Consider the following 26,139-nt stretch of genomic DNA (forward strand, 5'->3'; position numbering starts at 1 on the left):
CTGCCTCTCGTCTGAGTTTGCAGATTAAAACAAGGCTGACTCTTGGCTGAATGATTCCATTCCCTCCAGAGCGAATGGCAACTGTAGGACGTTGAAAAAAAAATCTGGCCTGTGTTAGAGACGGAGCAGCAGGTGAATTTGTTTGGGGGACAAAAGGCCAGACCCTGAATTGTGCCTCCAGCAGCCCCTAGTCCCTTTAGCCTCTGTGGACCTCAGATTCTTTGTTTAAGTGAGGATGAAAATGTCAAGCACACAAGCATGTTTTCCGGAGGGTTAACACATAGGAATGTCCGTAGCTCTCGTGGATGCATGGAAATCAGCTGAGAAAATAGGGTTGTGTCCAGGCTCCCACCCTTCCTGGTTGTGTGGCCTTGGGAAACTTATTTCAGGCTGCAAGCCTTTGTTTTCTCACCTGTGAAGTGGGGATACGGTGGCACCTACATCACAGAGCATTGTGCCAAACAACGTATCGTGCTGGGGAATGAGGAGCTTTGTGGGTTCTTAGTTTTCCCGTGTCAGACACCCAAGTGTGGCCTGTGCCGAATTGGGCTGTGACCCTTAGCCTCTTATCAGAGGGCGGTCTGTGGCCTCCCCCGATGTGGGCGCTTGCTTAGCTTAGCCTTGGGGGTCCATGTGGTGCCAGTAGCTTGAAGGGAACATGAGGGCAGTGGGTGGGCACCCAGGGGGAGGGGTTTGGGGGATCTTGGGCGGAGCCCTGTGTCTGTCACAGTCCCCAGATATTCCCCCACGCCAGAGCTATTCTTTGGGCCCCCTTGGAAACTCTTCTAAACTACAGGGGTTGAATTGAGCAGCTTTGCCCCTTCATACTCTGGCCTAGGAGCCTTCGGTGAGGCGGTTAGTTACCTGGGGTCCACACCTCTCACACAGCTCCCCGAAGGCCCCTGCAGAGGTTAGGCTCACAGGGTTCTTGGAGATCCTGGATCTGTCTGCCCAAATACAATCTAAGCTGATTCAGGACCAGTTCTACCTCGTGTCCTGCTGTGCCTGGCGGGAAGGGGGTGCGGGTGGCAGGGCGGCCATAGCACAATAAACTGGAGATCCAGAATGCCAGACCATTTCTTCTTTAAATGAAACAACTTGTTCTAAAACTGGGGGGGGGAGGGCACCAGTAGTTGGGGGCTTCATAATACACACATCCTTCACCGGCTCATCTGCCATGTAAGTTATTAGGAAAACTGAAGTGTTCCCACTGGCCAGGGGGAAGTTATGAAGATGAAAACTTTGCATTTTAGATCCTGAGAATTTTATTAATTACGTTGCTATTTTAAGCCACCATACAAATATCCTTTGTATTGATTTCTGTGTGATGTACCCACTGAATAAATATGCCAATTTCTGCCAGGGAGCCGAACAGTATTTTTAACCTACTTTAAAATATGTGTTGTTTCCTATGGTTTTTTAAAGTTTGGAGTTGATTATGAAAGCACTTTCAATTTTAAAAAATTCTTCTTTCCAGAGAATATACATATATATTTTAAACTATTAAATATAAAGGGTAATGGGATGTAGTTTTAGATGTAGTTTTAAAACTACAAATAAAGGTTAAGAAAAAGGTGAAATGATTACTTTTTCGCTTATCTATGCCATTATGTTGGAAAACACCACTATAACAAAGAAAGTTCGAGTAACCATTCTTCGGACGTGTAACTGAAACCTATTCTTACGTGTACCATTTTCCCTGATCGTTGCCTAGTCAACCCGTTTAGTGTATGACACTGTTGTGTGCAATCAAGGCCCTACCAGAGACCTCAGGATCTTCAAAAGTTAAGGGAAAAACAAAACAGAGAGCTGAAACTTTTCACACCTTGCTTACTAGGATCCTCAAGATAATGGCACTACGGCCATTTCACAGATGGGGAAATCAGGTAGGGAGAAGGTCAAGGGCTTCGTCAGGGGCTTTCAGCTGGTTCCAAATAGTTAATTCTGGGTTCTCCTCTTTCCCCCTCTTCAAAATGGAGGTGATGGTGGTGGTGGTGGGTGTCAGGGAGAGGTTCCTTATGTCTCAAGGACATTGGGAGTATGGACCAGATGGTGCTTAAAGGCTGGTTTGAGCCCTTGGTTGGAAAGGCAAGAAAGAACCAACGGCCACCGTGGTTGTTCTTTGGGACCGAGATGAAGATGGACAGAACGGAAATACCTTCTTTCCATCTTGTAACCTGGCACCACTGTTGCCCTTGCTCTGTGGATTGAGAAACCTGAGAAAACTCAGGTGCCCGACAAGGGCTGCCCGGGCGTTCCTGAAGCACACTCCAGCTTCAGAGCCCGAGCTCAGAAGGGGTCAGAATCACAGACCACACCCTCTGGGAGGCCTTGGTCGTGCGGTCTCACTGCTGACCTGGCCGTGCCATCGCCAGGTGGCGGCACTTAGAAAGCCTTCTCTGATGTTGAGCTGAAGCCCGGGGTGGGGGGGGGGGGGGACCACGTGGCCCCCTTTCTTCTCCACATGCGTTGCTGCTGGAGGCGGAACTCTAGAACGGCCCCTGCCTCCTCCTCCTGATGTCCCAGGAGCCCCGAAATTACCTGAAGTTGTAGCCTGGGGAGACACTGCTCTTCTCGGAAACGCTGTCGAGCCTGGTGAAGGAGTATTTGGGGATGCACTGGTCCCAGGCCCTGTCGAGGTCACACACCCAGCCGATCTTAATGCCGAGGACTCCGCCCTGTGGAAGGGGGCCAGGTGTGAGGAGGCAGGGCTGTCTCCACGGCCTGGGGACAGGGGGTCATGACAGACAGACACGTGATTCTTCCCATTCTCCAGGTGGAGGGAAAGTGGTTCGCCCGTGCTGCTTCCTAAACAAAGTGCTGCACTCAGGGGTGAGGACCTTTGAGCCCATAAATCCCGTTTTTGTCTTCCGTCCCTTTGGCAGCAGGAAGGCTCCACGTGGGCTTTTTCAGAGCTCTAACGTGGAGTGTGAAGGCGAGGATGGCAGACTGAGGCTTGGCAGGAAGGGTGAGGGAGGCAAGGCCCCCGGGACAGGGGTGGGAGACCCCGTTGAGGCACGAAGCCAGTTGCAGACCTGGCATGCCTCCACCAGGTGGCGCTGCCTGGCCACGGCCCCGGGTTCCCGGGACCTCCACCCTCCTCCGCCTGCCAAAGGGCCCCGGGTCCTCCTCTAGGCGCTCACCGTGCTGGCCAGTTTGGCAAAATCCTGCCCTGCAAACTTGACCACGTCCCCCACCCGCAAGATGGGGCAGAAGGGGGCCTTTTCAGGGTGGAAACGGCACGTCTTCATGTCGGCGGCTGTGAGGTTGGGAAGGAGGTTTCCCCTGGGGAGGGAGGAGGAGAGATGAGAAGCAAGGGCCAGGGTTCACACGAAGATGGGCATACACAGCCTTCTCAGAGACCCTCCCGGCCCAGGCAGGGGGGACGGGGACCTGACATCTTGGACACTCGCAGGCTCCGTCACCTCTGTTCCTGCATCCTCCCTGCAACTCCGACTCCCCTCTCTCTGCATCAGAGTTGAGTGTGCCCATGTCTAACATCCCCCAGCACCCAGGCTGGGGCTCCCAGGGGCCAGGAGTCACGCCTGATTTCTCTCGGCACCTCCGTGGTAACTGGCATCGTGCTGCACACGCCCGATGCCCGCGGAGCACCGGCCGAGTGAAGGAGTCAACCAACTCCTAACTAGCTAGCGGGAAGGGACACACCCACTTGGGCTTGATGTGGGAGGAAAGAGGTGGGAACGGGCCCCTCAGGCCCCGAAGGTTGGTGGGATCTGGGTTCCAGGCCCAGGCTGACCTTGTCCCTCACCTGCCTGGAGCAGAACTCCCATCTGGGTTCAGAGCCCCGAGGCGGGAGGCTGGCACAGAGACTGGCCCCAGAGGCCTCCCTACTACTTGGTGGTCAAAACCAGCTGGGAGATTGGGAACAGGAGCCCCAGGGAGATGGGGAGACACCATGGAGAGAACCACGCGCAATGGGCTTCTCCACCCCTCTGAAAATGAGCTGGGGCGGGGGGGGGGGGGTGCACTGCTTCCTGCTTTAGGGAGGGAGTTGGGACTCACTTCTCAAAGTTGAAGAGGGGGAAACGGATGCTGTTCTTGATGAAAATAGTGAAGTTCTCGGCTTCCATCATGACAGGCCTGTGGGTGAGAACAAGGGGGCCTTAGCTTCTTGGGAAGAGACAGGGGAAACAAGGTGCTTTCGCCCAGGGACCACCTTTACTGCTGGATGTTTCCCACCGGGCACCTGGCCTTGGCCTCTCTGGGGCTGAGGGCCAGAGGGAGAGGAGGGTGGCAGGTGAGGCAGGGGGAAGGTGCCATCCTGAGACCACTTCGCGGCCCTGGACTGGACACCACTGGGGGTGCCTGTGACACCCTCTGCAGGCGCAGGGGTGCAGACAGAGCTCCCCACTTTGGCAACCGAGAGCTGGGGTGGGGTCCTCACATTTCCACCGTGTCCACCTCGGTGGGGCACCAGCCCTGGATCTCACAGGTCCGGAGCACAGAGCTATAGTTCACGCAGCGGCCGGTGAGGATCCCTGTAAGGGGAGCCACGAGTGCTGGGGGTCTTTGCCACTCCCTCACCCCCACCCCACCTTTCATCAGGGGACCCCCGCCCCCACACTCAGGGATCCCACAGGTGGAGGGGAGACACAGGGAGGGCCAGGGAGGTGGACCAATGGCACAGGAGCCCTGCCGAGCTCTCTCCCTCCTCTCCTCCTGAGCCCTAGACCAAGCCAGAGGGAGATGAGTCTCCTTGCTCCCCGGTCACGGTGTGCTCTTCCTTGCCTCTGAGGCTTTGCTGCAGTTGTTCCTTCTAGAATGTTCTTCTCAAAACCCTTCTATGCTGCCAACTCCTTCCCATCCTTCAGGGCCCATCTAAAATGTCACCGCCTCAAAAAACGTTGAAAAAAAAAAATTAAAAAAAAAAAAAGCCTGTTTCCGATTCGGTGTCTCCCTCTCTCTCTGCCCCTCCCCCGTTCATGCTCTGTCTCTCTCTGTCCCAAAAATAAATAAAAAACGTTGAAAAAAAAAATTAAAAAAAAAAAAATTAAAAAGAAAGGGGCGCCTGGGTGGCACAGTCGGTTAAGCGTCCGACTTCAGCCAGGTCACGATCTCGCGGTCCGTGAGTTCGAGCCCCGCGTCAGGCTCTGGGCTGATGGCTCGGAGCCTGGAGCCTGTTTCCGATTCTGTGTCTCCCTCTCTCTCTGCCCCTCCCCCGTTCATGCTCTGTCTCTCTCTGTCCCAAAAATAAATAAAAAACGTTGAAAAAAAAAATATTTTAAAATGTCACCGCCTCTAGGAAGCCATGTAGGGCCACCTACCTGGAGCCAATCTCTCTCCCTTCCCCAGCTCCCACTGTTCCTCCTTGACGGCACTTGCCCCCTCATGGCACACCTCTCTGTCACCACCATCCCCGGGCTGTGGACTCCTCTGGGGGCAGCCCCCACTGGCTCTGGCTCACGTGAGCATCTATAAATGCTGGCAGAATTCCAAGAAACAGGCCAATTCCCATGCTCTCTCCTAGGGTGGACTCTCCCCCATGGGGGATGTGCTGCCCTCCAGGGTCCCACTAACACTCTGGGGTTGTGGGGGGGGCGGCAAGGGGAAGGGGTGCACTCACCCCCACTCGGGAAGCGCTCAGGCCCACACTGGCTGTCTGATACACAGTGGTACTTCTCCTCGCTCTGTGGGGAGACAGGGCTGCAGGTGGGTGTAGGACCCTGCGCTGGGCCTGGATGAGCCTCTTGGCTCCCAATGCTTCCCCATAACTGGGGGCCTTTGGAGGTGGAGGTCCCAGGACGCAGCTCCAAGGCCGGAATTCGGACCTCTGCTCACACCCATGCCCCTCCCTGCCACCGCTCCCCACCCGCAAAGTTTTCTTCCTTGACCTGCTTCGTCCAACCTCTCTTCCTCCCCTCACCTCTGGGCAGAATCCTTGCATCTGGTTTTCAGTAACTATCATCTTGGTGATGATGACAAAGACAGAGGTACCCTTGGTAGGAGAAGGGAGAGAAAAAAAAATGCACCAATGACAATCCAGGAGCTGGGTATCACTGTTATCCCCACTCTACAGATGAGGAAACTCATACTTGGGGTAAGAGATTCAGCCAAGGTCACAGGGCTAATAGAGGGCAGAGGTGGGTCCAAGTCAGGTCTAACCATCCACCCGTCGTCTCTTGCCTCCCTCTGCGTGTTGTGCTGATCACAGGATGAGTGTGGCAGAGCCTGAGGGGGACCCTGCTTCCCTGATGCCTAGTGCTGCACTCTGGAGGGCAGGCCCAAGCACCCCACCCCACCCCTTCATCCTCCAGCTGCAGGAGAAGGGCTTCTCTAATCACCGATGCCACAAACCCTGGTTGGGGGATCCCGTCGGCACTCTCCCTACCTTGCCCCAGCATCTGGGCATCCACATAGCGCCCTGGGGGTAGTGGGACTGTACCTGGGGTGGGGTCACATAATCAGACACGTCCATGACTCTGTTGGCATAGCGTCCAAAGCCCTTGACCTTGGTTACGACGGAGGACTCAATGGCTGTGTCCCGCACCTGGTAAGCCTTCTCGTGTAAGAACACCCACCTGGGCAGAAGAGCAGGGATGGAGAGCAAGAGAAGAGAGTCTAGGCCCATCAGACAGAGGCCAGGAGAGGCTTCCTTCCCCAACATTAGACAGCACAGGGTCTGGCCCTGTGGCAGGGGGAAGGCCTGTGCTGGAGGGGAGACCTCACCCTGTGTTGGCTTAGAGTTTTTCCATCTTTCCTGTTTACTGCTTCAGGACCACTTTTAGACTTTTTCCCCTCCCCCGCCCCCCCATCGTGAAATTTTAATACTACAGATATCAGCTTATGTACAGTATGTATATTTGTATTTTACACATAAAAATTTCAAGGATAGGTTTTCACCCCCTTGGGGGCAGCATCGCCCCCTTGAGGGCGACATCGTCCCTTTGCCAACGCATCGTCATTCCCGCTGACTCAGAGGCCACCTCTTTGGCAGGCGACTGGAAAGGGGAGGGGCAGGGGATCCTACACCTCTGACCCTGAGCACCCCAGGCTTTGCTCATGGGTGAGCCTAAGTGCCGGCACATAGTAGGTGTGCGGTAAACAAGTCAGTGAAGGCATCTGGGAGCTGGACACTTGGTAGAGTCTCCACCTGTGCAAGCGCCAGATGAGGCTAGAGGAGGAGGGGAGGAGCAGCTCACTACCCGGCAGGTAGGAGTTGGGTTAGCAGGCGGCGGCCGCTGACCTCATTCCTTGGACTGTGCTGCCACCCAGTGGAAGTTTACCTGTACTGCCTTCTTCTTGCCGCTTCAAGCCATTACTTGGGCCAGGATCAGGGCGGGCTCCCACTCTTCCACCTCCGCCTCTCTCCCCGGACTCCTGGACCCTCGCAGCCTTCCCCAGCAGCAAGAAGGGCCTGCAGGCCACTCTTCCCTCTGCACTCCTGCGAGAGCCCTTAAGGCGCGAGCCACTCTTGGCCTCAATAGCAAACTCCCAGCCTGTAGCCAGTCCTATTAGCTCCGGACAGCACACGGGGAGGCAGATGCCGTCACTGTCCCCATTACACAGATGAGGAAGGGTCATCATACGCATTTGGAAAATGCTGCACACTCCTAGTTTTGGAGAAATACTGGTGACATCTCGTGGAATCCGGGAATGCACTTTGGGAATTGCTGGATTAGGGTCACTTTCTCATGCTAACCGAGGACGGCACAAGGTTGGGGTGGCCCATCAGATGAGGATGAGCAGAAGGAAGGAACTGGAGGCTGTGTAGTGTGGAAAGCACAAAGCTGGGGAAGGGTCAGGCTGGGAAGCTGACCTGAGGACTTTATAAGCAGGGAGTTAGGATTTCAGGCCTGGGAGTTTTCCAACCCCAGAAGGTTGTCTAAGAATGGGCTGCTATGGGAGGTGGTGAGCTCCACGTGCCTGGGAAGACTCAAGGAGATGTTTTCAGTTGAGAGGGGGTATTGGACTGGATGACCTGTGCATTCCCCATGGCGGGGAACAGCTCCGGGGTCATGCTGGGGGTCACAGTCACTTGTAGGATGGGCACCTACCCGTCCTGTTTATGTGAACACAGGCTGACGTTTGCAAGAGACTCTTTGTGCAGTTTTCAGTGAGAGGGCTGGGAGTTAGCCCCATAATGGGGCTTCCCTCACGGGTCTGAATTCCAAATGCTCTCCTGAGTGGGACAGAGGGGGTGGGGTCACAGCCAGCACTGGCGGGTGGCTCCCAACCTGTCACCTGCTTTATTGTTGCCACCTTATAGCAGGCAACATCCTGATTAATGCAGCCTTAGGAGTTGTTCATATGCTTGTACAGGGCTCGAACGAACACCCTGCCTGTATGGACATCCGTGGTGTTGTATGCTTTACTTTCTTTTTTTTTTTTTTTTTTTTGCAAGGGGAGGGGTTTCATCAAGGTCTCGTAAGGAAATCTCACACACAAATCTCATCCACCATCTGACATCCAAATGAGTATTATCAGCTCACGGCTGGGGCCCTGCCCAGCGGAGGGAGTGAGGCCAAGGGCCCAGGTCTCCCTGCTCCCAGCTGAGCTCACCACTGCCCCAAGTAGAAGCCACAGTCACAATACGCCCTCTGGAACCTCAGTGTGCCTGGCCACGGAATAGCCACATCTCTGAGTGGTGATCTAATGACATGGTTTCCTAAGACCCCTTGCCCTGTCCATAAAGCCCAGGAACATCTGCTGATGAGAAGCGGGGTTCAGATCATTATCACCTAACCAACACAGCCCACTAAGTGCTCCGTGCGGTAAGGGTTCACTGAGTCCTTACCACAACCCAGAGAGACATTTTTGTCATTATTATTATTTTTTTATGCTTGTTTATTTTCGGGGGAGAGAAAGAGTGGGGGAGGGGCTGAGAGAGAAGGGGACAGAGGATCAGAAGCGGGCTCCGTGCTGACAGCAGAGAGCCCGATATGGGGCTCGAACTCATGAACCATGAGATCACGACCTGGGCCGTAGTCAGAAGCCCAACCGACTGAGCCACCCAGGCGGCGCTTAGGTCACACATAAGGAACCAGAGGCACAGAGGTGTACTGACTTGCCAAGCTGAGAGGTGGGCTCCAACCCGGACAGACTGCTCGGAACACCCTCACACCTCACACCCTGCACGGCTGGTCTTGGGGCTGCTGGCTCCCGGTCACCGGGGCAACAACTCTAGGCTTGGCACAGTCGCAGGAGGAAGGGCCCCTAGGGCTTGGAAGAGTAATTAACCAATTTCTTTCCTCCTCCTTCTCCTCTAAAGCTCCTTCTTGTGCCCAGTGGGTAGGAGACTCCACATCAGAATTCTCTCTGAGTTAAATAATAAGTGGGAGAATTTCAGTGGCCCCTTGGGGCCCAAGGACGTCATCAGGGCAGCTCAAAATAAGGGGATGCTTCATTTCCAGAACAGAGGGACTGAGTCTGTCTCCAGAGGCCAGGGCTGAGGAGATAGGGCAGGACTGGGCCTTCGATTCTTGGCATTTACTCTGCTACTCTGACTTATTTTTTTCTTGTGTTCCTGGTTTATTATTTATAGAGCGGAAAGCGGGTGTCAGCTCCTTGGCAGGTGGGATGTGTGGGAAGGAGGCCAGATCAGCATCCCAGCCCCTTCTGTCCACCCCCAAGGAGTCAGGGAGGAGGCCGGGGAGTGGGCGTGGGGTGTGTGTGTGTCAGGAGGAGAGGGGTCTCTAAGGAAGGTGTGAGCCGGAGGGGGGGAAGGGGGAGGTGTGCTGGGGAGTCCATGAAATGATCATAGCTGCCATCTATCACTGACTCTCCCATTTCAGGCAAGGCACTTGACATGGCAGCTCGCCTCGCCATACCTCCCTGGGGCGGACATTCCTAAACCCATTTTCCAGATATGAGGCCTGAGACTTAGAGACATAAGGTGACCCGTCCAAGCCCCACTCATAGTTGTGTCAGAGCGAGGCTTCTAACCAGAGGCTCTTCCTTCCATGGCCTCCCCTTCATGGGGTGTGGAGAGGGGAGAGGGAGACCAGAGTGAAAACCACTCCTCTCTCTGCACCTGTAACGTGGGAGGTTCCAGAAGGTCTTCCCACATACTTGCCACCTAGTGTCCCATGGGGTGCCTAGGGTGCATCCAGGGGGGAGGATGGGGTGGTGGGCCAAGAAGGTGGAATTTCAGGCCCTTCTCTCTAAATGAGAGCAGCTCCCCTTTTAACTGCTGTATGTATTGAGCTTCTTTATAAGATTCAAAATGAGGCTGGATATTATGAACCAAATGGGGCAGCTGTGCAAATAGTGAGTCTACGGATTGGGCTGCTCAGGGGGAGGGAGGGACGGGGACAGCAGGGCTGTGAGGGGTCCAAGGCACCATCAGCCACCACAGGTCCTTCTGATGATGAAGCACCAAAGGGCAGGGGGGGGGGTGCCCCTCTGTCAGTTTGCAGGAAGGCACTTCCTTCAAGGAGGTCCTGCAAACCAGACATGGAACCACCAGCACTTCTGTAAACTCAGTCCCCAGGGATCTCCTATTTCCTCCTCAGCTCCCCAGAGGATCCCAAAGAGAGACTGGCTCTTAGGAAGTCCCACCCCACAGAGGAGACAGGGGATTGCCACCGGGGCCCAGGAAGGCCACATGAGAAACACCAGGAAAGTCTTGGCCTCTCTGTGCACCTGGCTGGGTAAAAGAAACCAGGGATGAAGTGGTGTGAACCCCAGACAGGCAGCCGAGGTTGGAGCAGGGGTGAGAGCATACGTGCAGACGATGAGCTGGTGTGTTACTGCAAATGCATAAGAGGAATGGTTGGCTCATGTTACACATGTCCTAGTAAGGTTGTGCATCTGGTCTACCTCGCAGGGATGATATGGCAGAGATTCAAGTGTTAGTTACATGTTACTATCACAGCATTAAAAATCCTTCCAAATTCTACTGTGTCCAAGCCATCCTCCTCTCTCTCCGTATGACTGCACCACCCTTAACGGATTATCCTGTGTCCATTCCTACCCACTCCAATCCCTTGGCATATGAGCCAGAATGATCTTCCCAATTCAGATCTCATTTGTCTGTCTCCTCTCTCTCTCCCCCTCTCCTTCCCTCCCTCCCTCCCTCCGTCTCTGTCTCTCTGTCTGTCTCTCTCTCTCTCTCTCTCTCACACACACACACACACACACACACACACTTCCCATCCATTGTCCTTCTGTACAAATGAAAGCTCTGAGGGTGTCTGAGGTCTGGCTGGGTCTGTGATCCCACTCCTATCTCACGCCACACTCACCTTTGCTCCTTCTGCTCCAGCCATAGAGACCTTCTTTTCTTCTCCCCATTTGCCAGGCCCTTTCCCTTCGCAGAGCTGGGTTTCTCTGCCTTGAATCCTCTTCCTTCCCTTTCCCCCACCCTGGGTTGTTCTTACTTGTCCTTCAGATCTTGCCTTGGGCACCACACCTCCAGAAAACCTTGTCTTAGCTCCCCAACCAGGTCAAATACCTCCATGCTGGCAGCTCTCTTAGCACCGTGTGCCTCTTCTTCAAATCATGGGCCTTGGTTGAAATTTTACATTTGTTCTTGGAGATAGTTTGATTAATGCCCATCTCTTGCACTGTAAGCTCCATGAGGGTGAGGGCCCTGTCTGCTTTTGCCCACTTTTCTGTCCTTGGTGCACAATGCCTGGCATGAAGAAATGCTCAGTAAATTTCTGCTAAATTAATGACAATGGATCATGAAGTCCTAATGGTGCATGGGCTCATGTGCACAGAGATGGGGCTCAGGCCAGGGGGCTGGGCTGCAGACTGCACGGATGTAACTGGAAAGAGCTGCTCCATGGGGAGCTGTCAGGCTGGGAGATGGATGGGGCTGGATATCAAGACGCCGAAGAGCCTCTCCTGCTTGTTCCTGCGGGCTGAGCTCCAGCACTGAGGATCAGAGCATCAGATCGTATCACGATGAGGAAGAGACAGGGGCAGGGGGAGAGCAGAGCAGACTGGCCCAGGAGGCGCTGTCTACCCTCCATCGACCTTCTGCCAGAGCCAACAGAGCCAGGAATGTGCTGAGGCAGCTTTGGGATCCACCTGGACCACCATACCATCTCGTCTCGTGGCTATAAACAGTCACAGCATCGTATATACATGTCAACATGGAACAGTTAAGAACCAACTTCCAGCCAGACTCTGGAGATGCGGACATGGAACGTTGGCAAACATTGTATCTCACAAAACCTCCCAGTTGTAAGTAAACTTCAACACTGCTTATCCTACCCCTTCTGTCATATCCCGGAGAGGAGCACTGGATGCATAGCCTGGTCCAAACAGGCACATAAGTGAAGCCTACTGGCTCCCACAAAGCACGCAAAGCAAAAAAAATCCCTTAAGCCACGTCTGCCCGCTTTTCTGAGCACACACTCACACCCTGCTCTGACCTTTCAGGCAAGGAGGCCCATGCACGCACAGCTGCCGCTCACACATGCACCGGACGTCCCCTTTCACTTGCTTGAATTCACTCATGACAGGTGTCACTGGCTAGCTGTCTCTCACACGCAGAGCCATTGTCTCAAGGAACGGCATTGTCTCAAGGAACACCATGAGACTAGAGACCGGCACACCAGGAAAGAAAACTTGAGAGGTTTCTGCCTGTCATTTCTGGTGCCCCATCGGTGTGCGCAAATGACCACGAGAAAGACAGAACCTGTGTTTTCTCCCCAGCCATTGTCTGTTTCATGGCCCTTTGTGTATATATGTGTGTGCGTGTGTGTGTGTCGGGGGGGGGGAGCGCATGCCTTTAAAGGTGGGCACTGGGAGGGAGTCTTCTGACCACTGGCTCTTAAGCAGCCCCCAGGATGGGTTATATGGTACAAAGTCAGGTAGCAGTAGAGAACATTCGCTTTCTGACAAAGGGGAGTGTTTCTGGATTCATGAGGAGGGCCCCTGTATCATATTCAAATGGCCACCTTTCCCCTGAGCAACTCTTCCCTTGAGTGTTATTTGTGCCTGTGTCTCTCCTCCTCACCAAAGAGCAGACCCCCTGCTTTGTCCTACCCTCTAGGAGCAAGGGCTTCTCCCCTTGCCCCATTTTTTCACCATCTCCCCAAAGCCAGGAAGGGAATCCCTCATTCCAAAGTGGTTCAGTTCCCTCCTTCCCACCCCACCATCAACCGGATCAAACCAGCACTGTCTCCCCTATTTCAGTACCTTCCCTTCCCCTTTCCTGTGCTCCCTCGTCTTTTTAGGACCCCAAAGCACTGGTTGAGGAGAACGGGAAGATGTGTGTGTGGGGGGGTCTGTTCTCTGGTGGGGGCAGGATACAAGGGAGAAGCGAGATGGTCACCTGGGACTTCTCCTGGTGGAGGGCGTGGTACCAAGGCAAGAACTCACTCCTTGGGGTGTGTGCCTAGAAACCACCCTCTGATTCCCGAGGATTTACTGGGGAAAAGAACTCATCTGGGGACCAGATTCCTGATGGGAGTGGCCGAGTCCAGTCCATGGGACACGGCTCCATAGAAGAGACTGCTTCCTCCAACAGAGAAGCCCAGGCCGCTGGACAGCAACAACACCGAGGGGACACCAGGCAGCCCTCCCCTGCCAGGACCCGAAGGCCCACAGGACTCACCCCACGAAGTAGGAGATGATCAAAAGCTGGACTGCTCGGTTGATGACCCCAATGGTCCAGCTTTTCACAACCACTGACTTGGTGGTCTCGTAGGTGAAGAAATCAGACACGCAGTTCATGCTGAGAGAGCACTCAGGGGCCACTGAGAAGGGACCCAATGGTGGCCTCAGGAGGGAGGGGTCCTCAGGACAGGGAGACAGAGATCAAAGCCTGGAGGGGACAGCTTGGGGGGGCTTGAGGAACGGGTGGGGAGCCTGTTCCTTTAAGTCAGGCAACCCTAGCTCAGTGCCCAGGCTCTCTCTGCTCTTGATACTCTGGGCTGCCAAGAGTCCAAGGCCAGGGAGGGGGGACCCCCTTTTAGTTCGTCTCCACCCCACTCCCCTGTGATGTCACGGCAGGGGTGGGGTCTCCAGTCCCAGGCTCCTGATTGCCTGGGATGCAGCCGGCTAGGGCCCTCTGGGACTCGTGTTTTATCTGCACTGTCTACCCTTTCTGTTCCGTTCTCTTATGCCGCATCTTTATTCCAGCTCACCAGCTGCTTCATGCTCTTCTTAAAGCCCCTTGAAACATCCCATCCCCCAGGCATCCAGCAGCCTTTCCTGGGCTGAGCGCCCCCTTCATTTTTGAGTGTCCTCCTAAAGTCGCTCGGTTTTGCAGCCATCTACTCCTTTCTTGAGTTGCCTCCAATAGCATGGGTCAGGGGGGAAGGGTCTCTTGAATATTCCTCTTGACCTTCTGGGAGGAGTGAGTAAAGAGTTACATGGTTCACGTTCCTAACTCAAGCTGGCAGTGGCCTACAGTCTATCTGCAGCCTGACCTTATCACCTTGGGGTGTTTTGTTTTGCATTGTTTTACAGTGAGTTTATTTGTCTGAACCTTTTGTTTCATATTATGCTCCTGGAAGGCTGGGGCTGTTTCTATCTTGCTTCCTAGTCTCCTCAAATCCTAGAACTGAGTTGGAGCTCAATATATATTTACTGAATGTATGTCGCTAGATAGTGCTGGAATGGCCTTTACTCAGAGGTTAAAGTCATGAATTCAGGGAGCAACAGTGCATTCTGTCTTTTATCCCAGGATTGAGTTAGCAAACTGGCATAACTAAGTCAGATTAGCGGGGAAGTCTTGAATTTAAATATTCTGTCCTAACGTCTTCGTGCAGGACACATATTACCAATCATTCCGGATGTAGAGTCACCGTGATTAAGAGAGAAGGGAAGTGGACCGGGGTAAGGAGATTTGGGACCCTGGGCAAATCCTCTTTGGGCCTCAGTTTTCCCATCTGCAAAGGGAAGTCGTAGTGGTCAAACTCAAACATCTCTGCCAGGAGGCCAGGCCTCCTCTGATTTTACCAGATGAGCCCTACGACTATATTGGTTGGGGGAGGGGGGGGGACGCGACTTCCGAGATCCCACGCTGCTAGGGTTTCGAATCAGCGCCGCCTCTCAGGGGAATCTAACACGAGCACTTGAACTTGATACTGCCACGTGCCAGTCTCTTCCAGGCGACCCCTATACTGCAGTCTGGGGTGTGAAATTTTTGGGCGCCGTGAACTCCTTTCAGAGCATCCAGTCCCCGACGTCAGGGGAGAGCGGTACAAGTCACCGTGACACCGACACCCAGGAGCCAACCAGGAGCCGGGCGGGTCACCTCTCTCCGCAACTCGAAATATTTTTCTTCTTGTACCCAGAGACTCCTTTCTACTCCACAGAAACTGCTCCTGTGCAAGACAGAGGGACAGACAGGCATACGCAATCTGTGGCAAGTCTAACAAGATAAAACTACGCAATTTCCCTCCAGAACTTAGTCCTCCACTGGAGAGATGTAATTTTTAAAGAAAGAGCCCCGAGCGCTCCCATCTTTTTGTCAGGTTCGCGCCGCGCTGCTTCCTCGCGGATCCCCTTCTCTCAGGTCCTCCAGGGCGGCCGACGCTCTATACGACACCCTCGTAGGCGGGCCGGACTCACGTCTCTCTAGCCAGCTCGTCCTCTCTATGGTCCGTGCACGGCTTCCGGTGGCGGGACGCGGGGCCGCGCACGCGGGAAAAGCTTCCCCAGCGTCCCCCCCAAGTCCCCCTTGTCCCCGCCCCCCCTCCCGCGTCCCCCAGCGCGCCCACCGCCCGCACCTGGGCCGTAGCGAGGCTGCATCTTGAGAAGGTGGGTGGTCTCCGGCCCTGTGTCCCCGGAGGGCGCGGGCCCCGCTCCCCCGCGGGACGCTCAAGATGGACCGTTCCGCGTTCGAATCCACGGGCAGCGGGCGAATCCATTTTAGGGGGAGGGGGAACCGTGGGTCCCGGGCCGTGGCGCGGTGGGAGCGCTGGGAGAGAAACCTTGCGCTCGGAGCTGGGTCCGGGCGCGGGCCAAGTGCAAGCTCCGGGCAGGATCCGGGTTCTACTACTCGTTGCCATGGCTCCCGGCGGAGCGCCCGGAGCGGGTTGTGGCCCGGGTGTGAGCGCTCCTCCAGGCCGGGTTCTCCAGCCCCTGCGGGGCCTGACTCCTTGAGAAGTCTGCAGGGCCTGCCTGTGGGTTCCCAGGCAGAGGAGATCCTGAGACATCCCAGGCTCAGCCAGGGGTTGCCACCTGGCTCCGTCCATGGGTCGAGTGAGGTGTCGTCTTTGATGTTTCTCCGTCTCCCTCTTGAATTCAGATTCCCAGCCTGCTGAGTATCTGCACACTCAGCCGGGAGTTGGGGCCCAGCTCCCAGTGGAGGCCACCAGGGACACATCAGTATGGCGGAAACACTGGAGTTCAACGACATCTATCAGGAGGTGAAAGGCTCCATGGTAAGAAGAGCTTGGGTTTTTAGTACAGGCCAACAGAGGGAAGGACAGTAGACTTTTTGTCCATTTGCAAGAGCTTGCTTTGCTGACGTTGCTACTTTGGAAAAGGAGTCCGAATATAACGTAGTCGGTGTTTTGCCAACAGAAAGCAGTGTGTATAGATCTTCCTCGACTTCCCTTATGTCCCTCCAAACCCACTGTAAAGTGAAAATACCCTTTAAGTCAAAAATACACTTAATACGTGTAACCTGATGAACATCCTAGGTTAGTCTAACCTACCTTACGCAGGGTTTCAGAATGTTTACATGGGCGTACAGCTGTACAGAATCCTCAGACATAGAGCCTACCTTATAATAAAGTTTGAACACCCCACGTGGTTTATTGCATACTGTCGTGAAAGTGAAACAATGGGTAGAGCACGGTCAGTCAGAGCGCGTGTGTTGGTTGTGGACGCTGGTGATCGTGGGGGCTGACTGGGGAGCCATGCCTCGCTGCCACTGCCCCGCATCATGAGAGCGTGTACCACATGCTGCTCGCTTGGGAGAAGACACAAATTCAAAATTCACATAACGGTTTCTGTTGGACATGTATCATTTTCACACCGCCATCAAGTTGAAAAATTGTTAAGCAGAGCCATCGTAATTCAAAGACCGACTGTATAGGAATCCCAGGATCTGAGCTTGAGAGGGACCGCTTGTCCCGCTCAGTCCCGAGCGCTGAAACCGAGGACTCGCAAGGGTTTTGGATGCCGGCGTTTGGTGTTAGCATCCAGATTTCCTGGTTATTTGTCTCTTCTTTCTGACTCTCGCCCCTGCAGCTATTGGTCCCACATCTGTACCTGGCCAGCCCAGGATAGGTGTTGGGTGGGACTGTCTGAGCCTGGTACACCTGTGCGTTGTACCCTTCCATTTGGGCCTGTTTTTCCAACAGAATGATGGTCGGCTGAGGTTGAGCCGCCAGGGTATCATCTTCAAGAATAGTAAGACGGGCAAAGTGGACAACATCCAGGCTGGGGAGTTGACAGAAGGCATCTGGCGCCGTGTTGCGCTGGGCCACGGACTGAAACTGCTTACAAAGAACGGCCATGTCTACAAGTATGACGGCTTCCGAGAATCGGTGAGATGTTCTGTGGCCATAAACCCTTTTTACTATGCCGTCTTGTTTGTTTTTGATCTAGAAAGAGTTGGGGCTTCTTTGAGCAGGGCCTTCGAGGCCGTTAAGCAGTGTTCAGCTTTGGGTGTCTTGTGCTTTGACTCCAGAAGCTTTTCTACCGTTATAAATTTTTGGTGGTTTCTGCTCATTGCCTTTATCCAGATTCAGAGTCTTAGTGCTTTAGTTTGAGTTTTCTTTTTCCGTTTTGAACTGCTCGAGTCAAAGGTCTTACTCCGTTTTTTATTTTCTCTCTCGTTAAAGCAGTACTTCTATAAAGTCAGAGGGCACTGTGAGGCCTATAACCAGAAATGTTATTCATATACTTTCCTCCTCCCCTAGTCTGAGGGTCTGGTCCTCAGCAACAACTTCTTTCAACAGCCTGGGTTTCTGATAGAAAGGATACTGAAGCAGTTTCTCACAGATAATCCCAGCATGCTTAAGTTTGTGTTAAGGCCACCGGAGTTTACAGGGATTGCTCTCTCCCCTCTACCCACAGGAGTTTGAGAAACTCTCAGATTTCTTCAAAACTCACTATCGTCTTGAGCTTATGGAGAAGGACCTCTGTGTGAAGGGCTGGAACTGGGGAACGGTGAAGTTTGGTGGTGAGTCCTGGGAAGACTAAGGTTTGGAAGAGAAGGTGCGATGAAGGATGTCAGCCTTTACCTTGTTTTACTCCTTTCTGCTACTATTTATGGTTTCTTGTCAGTTTGTAATTAATCATATATTCAAAAAAATTTTTTTTAATGTTTGTTAATTATTTTGAGAGAGAGGCAAAGAGCGCGCGAGCAGGGGAGGGGCAGAGACAGAGGCAGAGAGAGAAAGAATCCCCATCAGGCTCCGTGCTGCCAGCACAGAGCCCGACTCAGGGCTCGAACTCACGAACCGTGAGATCATGACCTGAGCCAAAGTCAAGAGCTGGACGTTTAACCGACTGAGCCACCCAGGTGCCCCTATAGGTCATCATATATTTATCAAGGACGAAGGGGGTATGAGGCACTGTGCCTCGTCTTGGGGGGACAGTGTGAACAGAACAGCCCCAGGTCCTACCCTCAGGAGGTCAGCAGTCTGGTGGGAAGGCTGTTTCTGCACACCTTGAGGGAAGGAGCTTGTGGCTGATAAGCCCTTACCCCTCAGGGCAGCTGCTTTCCTTTGACATCGGCGACCAGCCGGTCTTCGAGATCCCCCTGAGCAACGTGTCCCAGTGTACCACAGGCAAGAATGAGGTGACACTAGAATTCCACCAGAACGACGACGCAGAGGTCTCTCTCATGGAGGTGCGCTTCTATGTGCCTCCCACCCAGGAGGATGGCGTGGACCCTGTTGAGGTGAGGCCTCCCCTCTTCGCCTTGGGAGCATATGGCGCTGAGCAGGCCCTGGCCGGCCTGGGAGCAGGTCGCCGCTGCCTGACTACCAGGGTGCACTTCTGCAGGCCTTTGCCCAGAACGTGCTGTCCAAGGCGGATGTGATCCAGGCCACTGGAGACGCCATCTGCATCTTCCGGGAGCTGCAGTGTCTGACTCCCCGAGGCCGTTATGACATTCGGATCTACCCCACCTTTCTGCACCTGCACGGCAAGACCTTCGACTACAAGATCCCCTATACCACCGTGCTGCGTCTCTTTCTGCTGCCCCACAAGGACCAGCGCCAGATGTTCTTTGTGGTAAGCAGAAGCCCCTGGGGGTGGATCGGCTTGGTTTGTGCCCGAGTCTTTAGTAGATGGATCTTGCCGGTGTTCGGTTCGTCAGCAGTTCTCGTGGTGCTAAACCTTGTCGGCTCTTCCTTACCAGATCAGCCTAGATCCCCCCATCAAGCAGGGCCAAACCCGTTACCACTTCCTGATCCTCCTCTTCTCCAAGGATGAGGACATCTCCTTGACTCTCAACATGAACGAGTGAGTGTGTCCCCGAACTCTTGTCCCCCGCTGTCCTGGCAGGAGACCGGCGTGCTGTTAGAAGGCAGCAGTGCTTGTGACCTCGCATTCCTCTGTTTGCAGGGAAGAGGTGGAGAAGCGCTTTGAGGGGCGGCTCACTAAGAACATGTCAGGATCCCTGTACGAGATGGTCAGCCGGGTCATGAAAGCCCTGGTCAACCGCAAGATTACAGTCCCAGGCAACTTCCAAGGGTGAGAGTGCTGGTCTGGGCTCTGGCCCGCCTAGGGGGCACCGTGCTGGGAACCTAATCTCTTGGAGGTCAGGTTGGGTCTGACCATGATGGGTGTCAGCTGTCTGCTTAGGGGTCAGCCTAGTGAGGTTTCCTCACGCGAGGGCCTGAGGATACTCATGTCGCTGCTGAGAGAGGTGCCTTTGGTTCTGTGCCACCTGCTGCTGAGGTAGGCACTGACTGGGCTCCCCACATCCTCCGCCAGGCACTCAGGGGCCCAGTGCATCACCTGCTCCTACAAGGCGAGCTCAGGACTGCTGTACCCCCTGGAGCGGGGCTTCATCTACGTCCACAAGCCCCCCGTGCACATCCGCTTCGATGAGATCTCCTTTGTCAACTTCGCCCGCGGCACCACCACCACTCGCTCCTTTGACTTTGAAATTGAGACCAAGCAGGGCACCCAGTACACCTTCAGTAGCATTGAGAGGTGAGGGCTTCCGCCAGTCACTTCCTAGGCATTCTGGGCCTGTGACTCTTCCCCAACTTTTCAAGCCTTGAGCAGAATTTTTCTTTTGCGTCCCTGGGATTTGGTCCTCCTTGGAGGAAAGCCTATCACTTTCTGTACTTAGATTGTTTCCCATATTAGGTGTCCGGTACTAGCCCTTCTTCTCCACTCCCCCTATGATGGAAATGCTATCTCTCCCTTTCCCGGAATGAGTTTTGTGCCCGGGAAGAGAGTAGCTAATGTTTATTGAGTGCTCACTGTGGGCTGAGCGTCTTACAAACATCTTCAGGCTGAGTCTTCATAACAACCCTGTGAAGTACGAAATTCAGACTAGTACAAAGATGAGAACGTCCCTTTCCCTGACGTTCTACCCCTGCCCTGGGCATATCTGGTGCCTAGGTACACACCCTTCCCCATCCTTTCTTTCCCAGATGCTTGAGACTGCAGGTTCCTTCGAAGACTAGTGTCTGACTCTCCCTCACCGCTGCCCCCAGGGGTCTGTGGGCTGTTAGGTTGGGCAGCGTGCTCGCCAGCTGCAGGCCCCACAGTCCGCCCTGGCCGACGGGTGTCAGACCAGCTCTAGGCCCCACGGTCTGCCCTGACCGACGGGTGTCAGACCAGCACATGGTACACCCCTGCGTCAGCCCCTCCATCTAGTAACACGGTGCCTCTCCCCACACAGGGAGGAGTATGGGAAACTGTTTGATTTTGTCAACGCAAAAAAACTCAACATCAAGAACCGAGGATTAAAAGAGGTATCTGTGTGTGTGGAAAGGATGACCCTCTTCTCCTGTCGGGGGTGGGCAGGGATGGATTCTCCTGGCTTCTTCTTCACTCTCTCTTTTCTTCTTACCCTTATAGAAAAAAGAGGTGCGTGTGACCCTTCCCCCCTCCTGGTGCAGGTTTCCTCAGCATGACCTTAGAGCAGCCTCTGCAGCCCCTCAGGAGCCCCCAGCGGGGCCGGGAGTGGGAGGGGCTGGGACTAACCCAGTTGGCAGGAAGTCCTCGGGCATCGGCCCTGCATGTTGGCTGTGTGTGGACAGTCCGGCCCCAGGGTCTTCTGGGAGCTGGTCTTACTCACAGGCATGGGGGTGTGCTTTTGAGTGTACAGGGCTTCTGCACCAGGGTGAGCCGGCCCTCACTCCCCTCTCTTCTCTGGCTAGGGTATGAACCCAAGCTACGACGAGTATGCCGACTCTGATGAGGACCAGCATGATGCCTACTTGGAGCGGATGAAGGAGGAGGGCAAGATCCGGGAAGAGAATGCCAACGACAGCAGCGATGACTCAGGAGAAGAAACCGGTGGGCTAGCCTCGGCGGTGCTGGGGCTGGGGGCGGTCAGACTCTTGCCTGGGGCCAGAGCTGGGTGTCTGGGTAGGGGCTGGGGTCTCCGTATGGGGTGATGCTGATGCATCCCGTGTTCTTCTTCAGATGAGTCATTCAACCCAGGTGAAGAGGAGGAAGACGTAGCAGAGGAGTGAGTTTTGGTTCCATTCACGGGGGTGAGGTGGAGGCCTGTAAGCTTGAGGGACCAGAAGATATCTGGACATTTCTCGTGTCCCAGCATTAGCTACTGACCCAGGGTGGGAACGTGACCTCCAATGAGGTAACACCCGGAAATGCTTTCAAAATCGTCCAGGGCTTTGCAAGTGCAAGGCACGTCGGAAAGCCAAAAAAGCAGTGGGGAGAAAATGGCACTGAGAGCCAGTGCTTGCCCACTCACTAGCTGGGAGTGTTGGGGTCGGTTGCTGAATCTGTGTATTTTATTTTATTTCTTAAAATGTTTTATTTATTTTTGAGAGAGAGGGCATGAGCAGGGGAGGGGCAGAGAGAGAGGGAGACACAGAATCTGAAGCAGGCTCCAGGCTCTGAGCTGTCAGCACAGAGCCCAACACCGGGCTTGAACTCATGAACTGTGAGATCATGACCCAAGCTGAAGTTGGAAGCTTAACCAACTGAGCCACCCAGGTGCTCCTCCCTGTGTATTTTAAAGAACCTAATTATATGGGTATGGATGGACTTGGACTGAAGTTAGTTTTCCTGTTTTTTTTTCTTTTTCTTTTAAAGTAATCTCTGCATCCAGTGTGGGGCTTGAACTCACAACCCTGAAATCAAGAATCGTATGCTCTCCCGACTGAGCCCACCGGGCGGCCCTAGATTTTATTTTATTATATTTACTTACAAAAAATTTTCCCTTTTCTATAATGATTGTCCCTTCATCACAAAAGACTCTAGGGTGGATTAAGACAAGTAGCTCAAAGGAGGTAGTGAAGAGGCCTTGGGGCATGTTCTGGGCAAGATGAGACCAAGTGTCTGTCCCCAAGAGTATGGGGGTGGAGGAGGTCGTGGGTTAGGCCTTGACCAAGGAGAGCAGCTGAAGCCTTTGTTACTTGGTGTCTCACTGGTTGACTGATGCCATGCTGGGTGTGAAGAGGCAGGGCCGGTGTGGGGAGGGGACCCAAAGCCACCTCAGTGGAGAGGAAGAAGCAGGGTGGAGACCAATGGTGGAGGCTGTCCTGTGGTCCCGCCTCCCCTTTTCTGGGCAGGGAGCTTTAGACTCATTTCCCTCTTGCCCTGAGGCTGTGGGGTGCTGTCCTCACTCCTGGGTCTAAGCCCCCCCTCCCCCCTGGCAGGTTTGACAGCAACGCCTCTGCCAGCTCCTCCAGTAATGAGGGTGACAGTGACCGGGACGAGAAGAAACGGAAGCAGCTTAAAAAGGCCAAGATGGCCAAGGACCGCAAGAGCCGCAAGAAGCCTGTGGAGGTACACGCTTGGGTTGGGAGGGTGTTGGGGAAGCCGTTCCCTTTGCCTTCCGTCCACCACCAGTGGGGCCTGTCAGGTGGGCCTGGGGCTGCTTTTTGTGGCCAATGAATATGGCCTTGAGGAGTATCGTCTTGGAAAGTTTTCTCTCTGGCCTTTGAGATAATTAGCTTCTGGGAGATCTGAATTAGGAGACTGGCTTCTTCTGTCCCAGCAGCCCCAGACAAGGGGCCCCTGGTGAGGTAGGCACTGGGTACTGGGGGGAGGAAAACAGGGTTCCTGTCATTGGGAGCCCTTAGTTTAGCTCTATGCCTATTTAGTCCTTCTCCCCGTTTTTCCTCCAAGTCGGTGTTGTCAGTAATTTCTTTCGGAGAACATGGGGGTGTCTGTGAGAAAAAGATGGTTGAAGGCATTTGGGTTCTTATGTAGGTGAAGAAGGGCAAAGACCCCAATGCCCCCAAGAGGCCAATGTCTGCCTACATGCTGTGGCTCAACGCCAGCCGAGAGAAGATCAAGTCAGACCATCCCGGCATCAGTATCACAGATCTTTCCAAGAAGGCAGGCGAGATCTGGAAGGGAATGTCCAAAGAGAAGAAAGAGGTGAGCGGTAGCAGAGATAGAGGGGGCAGGGATGGGCCTTTGGTGAGACTTTTCTGTATAGATTTTGCCTGTGTCAGGGAAGAGGCCTCATTCTTCTCTCTCTCTTTTTTTTTTTTCTTTGTGTGTGTGTGTGTGTGTGTGTGTGTGTGTGCGTGTGTGTGTGCGCGCGTGAGAGACAGGAGTGGGATCGCAAGGCTGAGGATGCCAGGAGGGAATATGAAAAAGCCATGAAAGAATATGAAGGGGGCCGGGGTGAGTCTTCTAAGAGGTGAGTGTTGGGAACAAAATGGCCCAGTGATTGCTTTTTCGACATCTATTTTTGCAGGTCTAGGTTGAGAATCAGGGTGCTGAAGATAATAGGTATGCTCTGACCGCAATAGGGCAGTGCTCCTCAAGTCTGGGTAGGCAATTACCCAAGTATGGGCAGTTTGCTAGGGAATTGCTGAAGTCACAGGATAAAGGGGGCCCTTTTCATGAGGGTCAGTTTTATTCAAAGGTATGGGGGAATTAACAAAAAATTACGACGGAACATCATTCACATGAACTTTTAAAGACAAAGCAAGAGATGCCAGATAAGTCTGTGAGTGCAACTGCTTCAGGCTCCGGCCTGTGATTTTTCTGGTTATTTGCTTAGGACACCCTCCCTTGGGGCTCTTGGGGCTGACCTGGCTGGCTGTTTGCGTTCATAGTGAGATAGCAGTGCAGCCGTGAGTGAGAAAAGTTCTGTTAAAAGTTAGGGTGGATTGGCTTTGGTGGGTGAGCCTGAAGGCCCAGACCCTTCTCCCTCTTGCTGTTATAGGGACAAGTCAAAGAAGAAGAAGAAAGTAAAGGTGAAGGTGGAAAAGAAATCAACGCCTTCGAGGGGTTCATCATCCAAGTCGTCGTCAAGGCAGCTGAGTGAGAGCTTTAAGAGCAAAGAGTTTGTGTCCAGTGATGAGAGCTCTTCTGGAGAGAACAAGAGCAAAAAGAAGAGAAGGCGGAGCGAGGTGAGGCAGGAGTTTGGGATGAGGGGCCCCTGAGGGGTGGTTGGCTGGGGGCCAGGGGCTGTGGTAGGTCTGTGAGAGTAATGAGGGGGGAAGGGAGTGCAGATTGGAGGTCCGAAGGCCAGTGCTGCAGCTCAGGGAGAGGGAGTAGGGAATTAGGGGTCCTTCCATCACTGAAAAGTGGCTCCCTGGGAGGGCAACCAGGACGCAACGTTTCTCCTTAAGAGACCTTTGATTTTCAGGACTCTGAAGAGGAGGAGCTGGCCAGTACTCCCCCCAGCTCAGAAGACTCAGCATCAGGATCTGATGAGTAGAGCAGGGGGAAATTCTCTCTTCTGGAGGTTGCCCTGTCACACCTGCAGTCTCTCCACCCGTGTTTTGGTACCAGTTTCTCCTATGAAATGTAGTCCTTGGATTTTGTGCCATCTGGACAAGCTCTTCTGGTGGGATGTGCACTTCAACTGGGGCAGCAGGGGAGGCGTTTTCCCTCTACTGCTTTCCGAGGATGGCTCTTTATAATTTGGGGAGAGACTGGGTGGGGGGCAGGGCAGTGCAGGGTGAAACACTTGGCCTGCTCTCCCGACCTTAGGGGGATGTAGCCGCTGCTTCTCCTGTTCAAGTTGCTGCGGCAGGGGTCATGTGCGATCAGGCCTGTAGCTCCTAACTGGGGTCTATTTCTACTTTTATTTTGTATTTCTGGTCTGTGAAAATTCAACATTTAATAAAGGGAACTGACTTTGGAAACCATGTCCTTATGCCTCCTCTCTAGCCCTGTTGTATTGTCCCCATTGTTTTTGGTGGTGTTTACCGTGCTGTTGTGACTGGGCAGGGCTCTGCTGGCCAGCCGGGAAGCAAGTCTCCAGGTACATCCTGTTCTGTTCCCGGTTGGACAAGCATTGGTTTTCACTCTCTTCTGCCGGGATGGGCCACCTGAGAGTCTAGAAATGAGAGCTGATCTGATTAGGAAGTCACTTTCACAGTTCACTCCATTAGCCAAGCTGAGGGGAGGCAGCTTCTGGCGCAGTCCTCAATCACCTAGGAGTCAACGGTCTTCCAGGGCTTTAGATAATGGAATCAGGAGTGACTGGCCCCCTTGCAGCGGGGAGAATGGAAACCTGAGCCTGGAGAGTGGTGCGTGCGTGAGTGTGTGTGCGTGTGTGTGTGTGTGTGTTGAGGGGGGTGTGGGTAGGGGTGCAGGAAAGCTGTGCAGTGTGTGTGAAGCTTTTGTTCTTATGGGAGGCAAGGGGTATACCAGATTTTGAGGTCGAGAGGAACTTCCATCCGCGAAGGGGGCAAATCAGAAGATAAACGAGGACCCGCTAGGAAAATAGAGCTTGCAGTCGTCCTCACCGCGGCTCTACCTCCGAACTGATACACGTGGAGCGGCCACGTTGGTACGTTCTCAGGTGTTTGCCACAGGAAGCCTCTCCAGTCCGCCAACGGTTCCCTTCTGTCTCGCCGTGACTCTATGGTGCTGCAATCAGTGCCGGCCGCCGGGCCCCAGTGGTTCGTCCCCAGGCAGCCTCTCTAGGCAGCCGTCTCGGTTGCATTTTGCCTGAGTGTTCCTAGCAGCCTAGTTGCGTCAGTTTCTCCGGGGTCTGAGCCTGGGGCAGGCCCCTTATTTGCAAGACTCATAAATAATTGGGTACCGGGGCTGCGCCTATTTGCATACGGCCCGGTGCTTACGGCCCGGTGCTTTCTGCCCGGGCTTCCCACTCCCGGTTTCCACCGGCTC

At 54.0% G+C, this 26,139-nt stretch overlaps 2 protein-coding genes across 4 annotated transcripts in view; one reads left to right on the top strand and one right to left on the bottom strand.

Moving 5' to 3' along the window:
• P2RX3 (purinergic receptor P2X 3) overlaps window positions 1-15,513 on the bottom strand; it is a 29,611-nt gene extending 14,098 nt beyond the window's left edge. Inside the window, exons 1-9 of one of the 2 annotated variants that reach the window (XM_019414403.2) lie at window positions 13,529-15,513; window positions 6,404-6,539; window positions 5,885-5,956; window positions 5,585-5,648; window positions 4,406-4,499; window positions 4,024-4,101; window positions 3,144-3,285; window positions 2,542-2,678; window positions 1,120-2,200 (exon numbers count right to left, since the gene is read on the bottom strand). In XM_019414403.2, coding sequence (XP_019269948.2) covers window positions 2,017-2,200; window positions 2,542-2,678; window positions 3,144-3,285; window positions 4,024-4,101; window positions 4,406-4,499; window positions 5,585-5,648; window positions 5,885-5,956; window positions 6,404-6,539; window positions 13,529-13,647 — 1,026 coding nt within the window. In that variant the 5' untranslated portion in view covers window positions 13,648-15,513 and the 3' untranslated portion in view covers window positions 1,120-2,016. Of the gene's footprint in view, window positions 1-1,119; window positions 2,201-2,541; window positions 2,679-3,143; window positions 3,286-4,023; window positions 4,102-4,405; window positions 4,500-5,584; window positions 5,649-5,884; window positions 5,957-6,403; window positions 6,540-13,528 lie in introns of those variants that run through there. The other variant, XM_019414402.2, reaches the window with a different exon arrangement.
• A 53-nt stretch (window positions 15,514-15,566) lies between these two features.
• SSRP1 (structure specific recognition protein 1) lies at window positions 15,567-25,151 on the top strand. 2 transcript variants are annotated; one of them, XM_019414400.2, is made up of 17 exons: window positions 15,567-15,681; window positions 16,172-16,307; window positions 17,235-17,420; window positions 17,953-18,058; window positions 18,591-18,781; window positions 18,886-19,116; window positions 19,244-19,347; window positions 19,450-19,578; window positions 19,822-20,043; window positions 20,744-20,816; window positions 21,225-21,363; window positions 21,493-21,538; window positions 22,695-22,824; window positions 23,251-23,421; window positions 23,601-23,689; window positions 24,221-24,407; window positions 24,647-25,151. In XM_019414400.2, exons 2-17 carry the CDS (start codon window positions 16,254-16,256, stop codon window positions 24,716-24,718), a joined length of 2,130 nt encoding a protein of 709 aa, XP_019269945.1. In that variant the 5' UTR covers window positions 15,567-15,681; window positions 16,172-16,253; the 3' UTR covers window positions 24,719-25,151. The 2 variants fall into 2 exon arrangements, with proteins under 2 accessions (XP_019269945.1, XP_053755671.1); XM_053899696.1 differs by lacking the exon at window positions 15,567-15,681 and adding an exon at window positions 15,926-16,046.
• Window positions 25,152-26,139: the final 988 nt, after the last annotated feature.

The sequence above is a fragment of the Panthera pardus genome, unplaced genomic scaffold (genome assembly GCF_024362965.1).
Source record: "Panthera pardus isolate Hobbes unplaced genomic scaffold, ASM2436296v1 HiC_scaffold_12, whole genome shotgun sequence".
NCBI lineage: Eukaryota > Metazoa > Chordata > Mammalia > Carnivora > Felidae > Panthera > Panthera pardus.

What these genes read in the sequence shown, in the direction of transcription:
- SSRP1 (XM_019414400.2), top strand. Translation starts at nt 16,254, where the DNA reads ATGGCGGAAACACTGGAGTTCAACGACATCTATCAGGAGGTGAAAGGC. An exon ending in AGGAGGTGAAAGGCTCCATG is followed by an intron (nt 16,308 to 17,234) that starts GTAAGAAGAGCT and finishes TTTTTCCAACAG; the next exon opens with AATGATGGTCGGCTGAGGTT. An exon ending in ATGGCGTGGACCCTGTTGAG is followed by an intron (nt 18,782 to 18,885) that starts GTGAGGCCTCCC and finishes GCACTTCTGCAG; the next exon opens with GCCTTTGCCCAGAACGTGCT.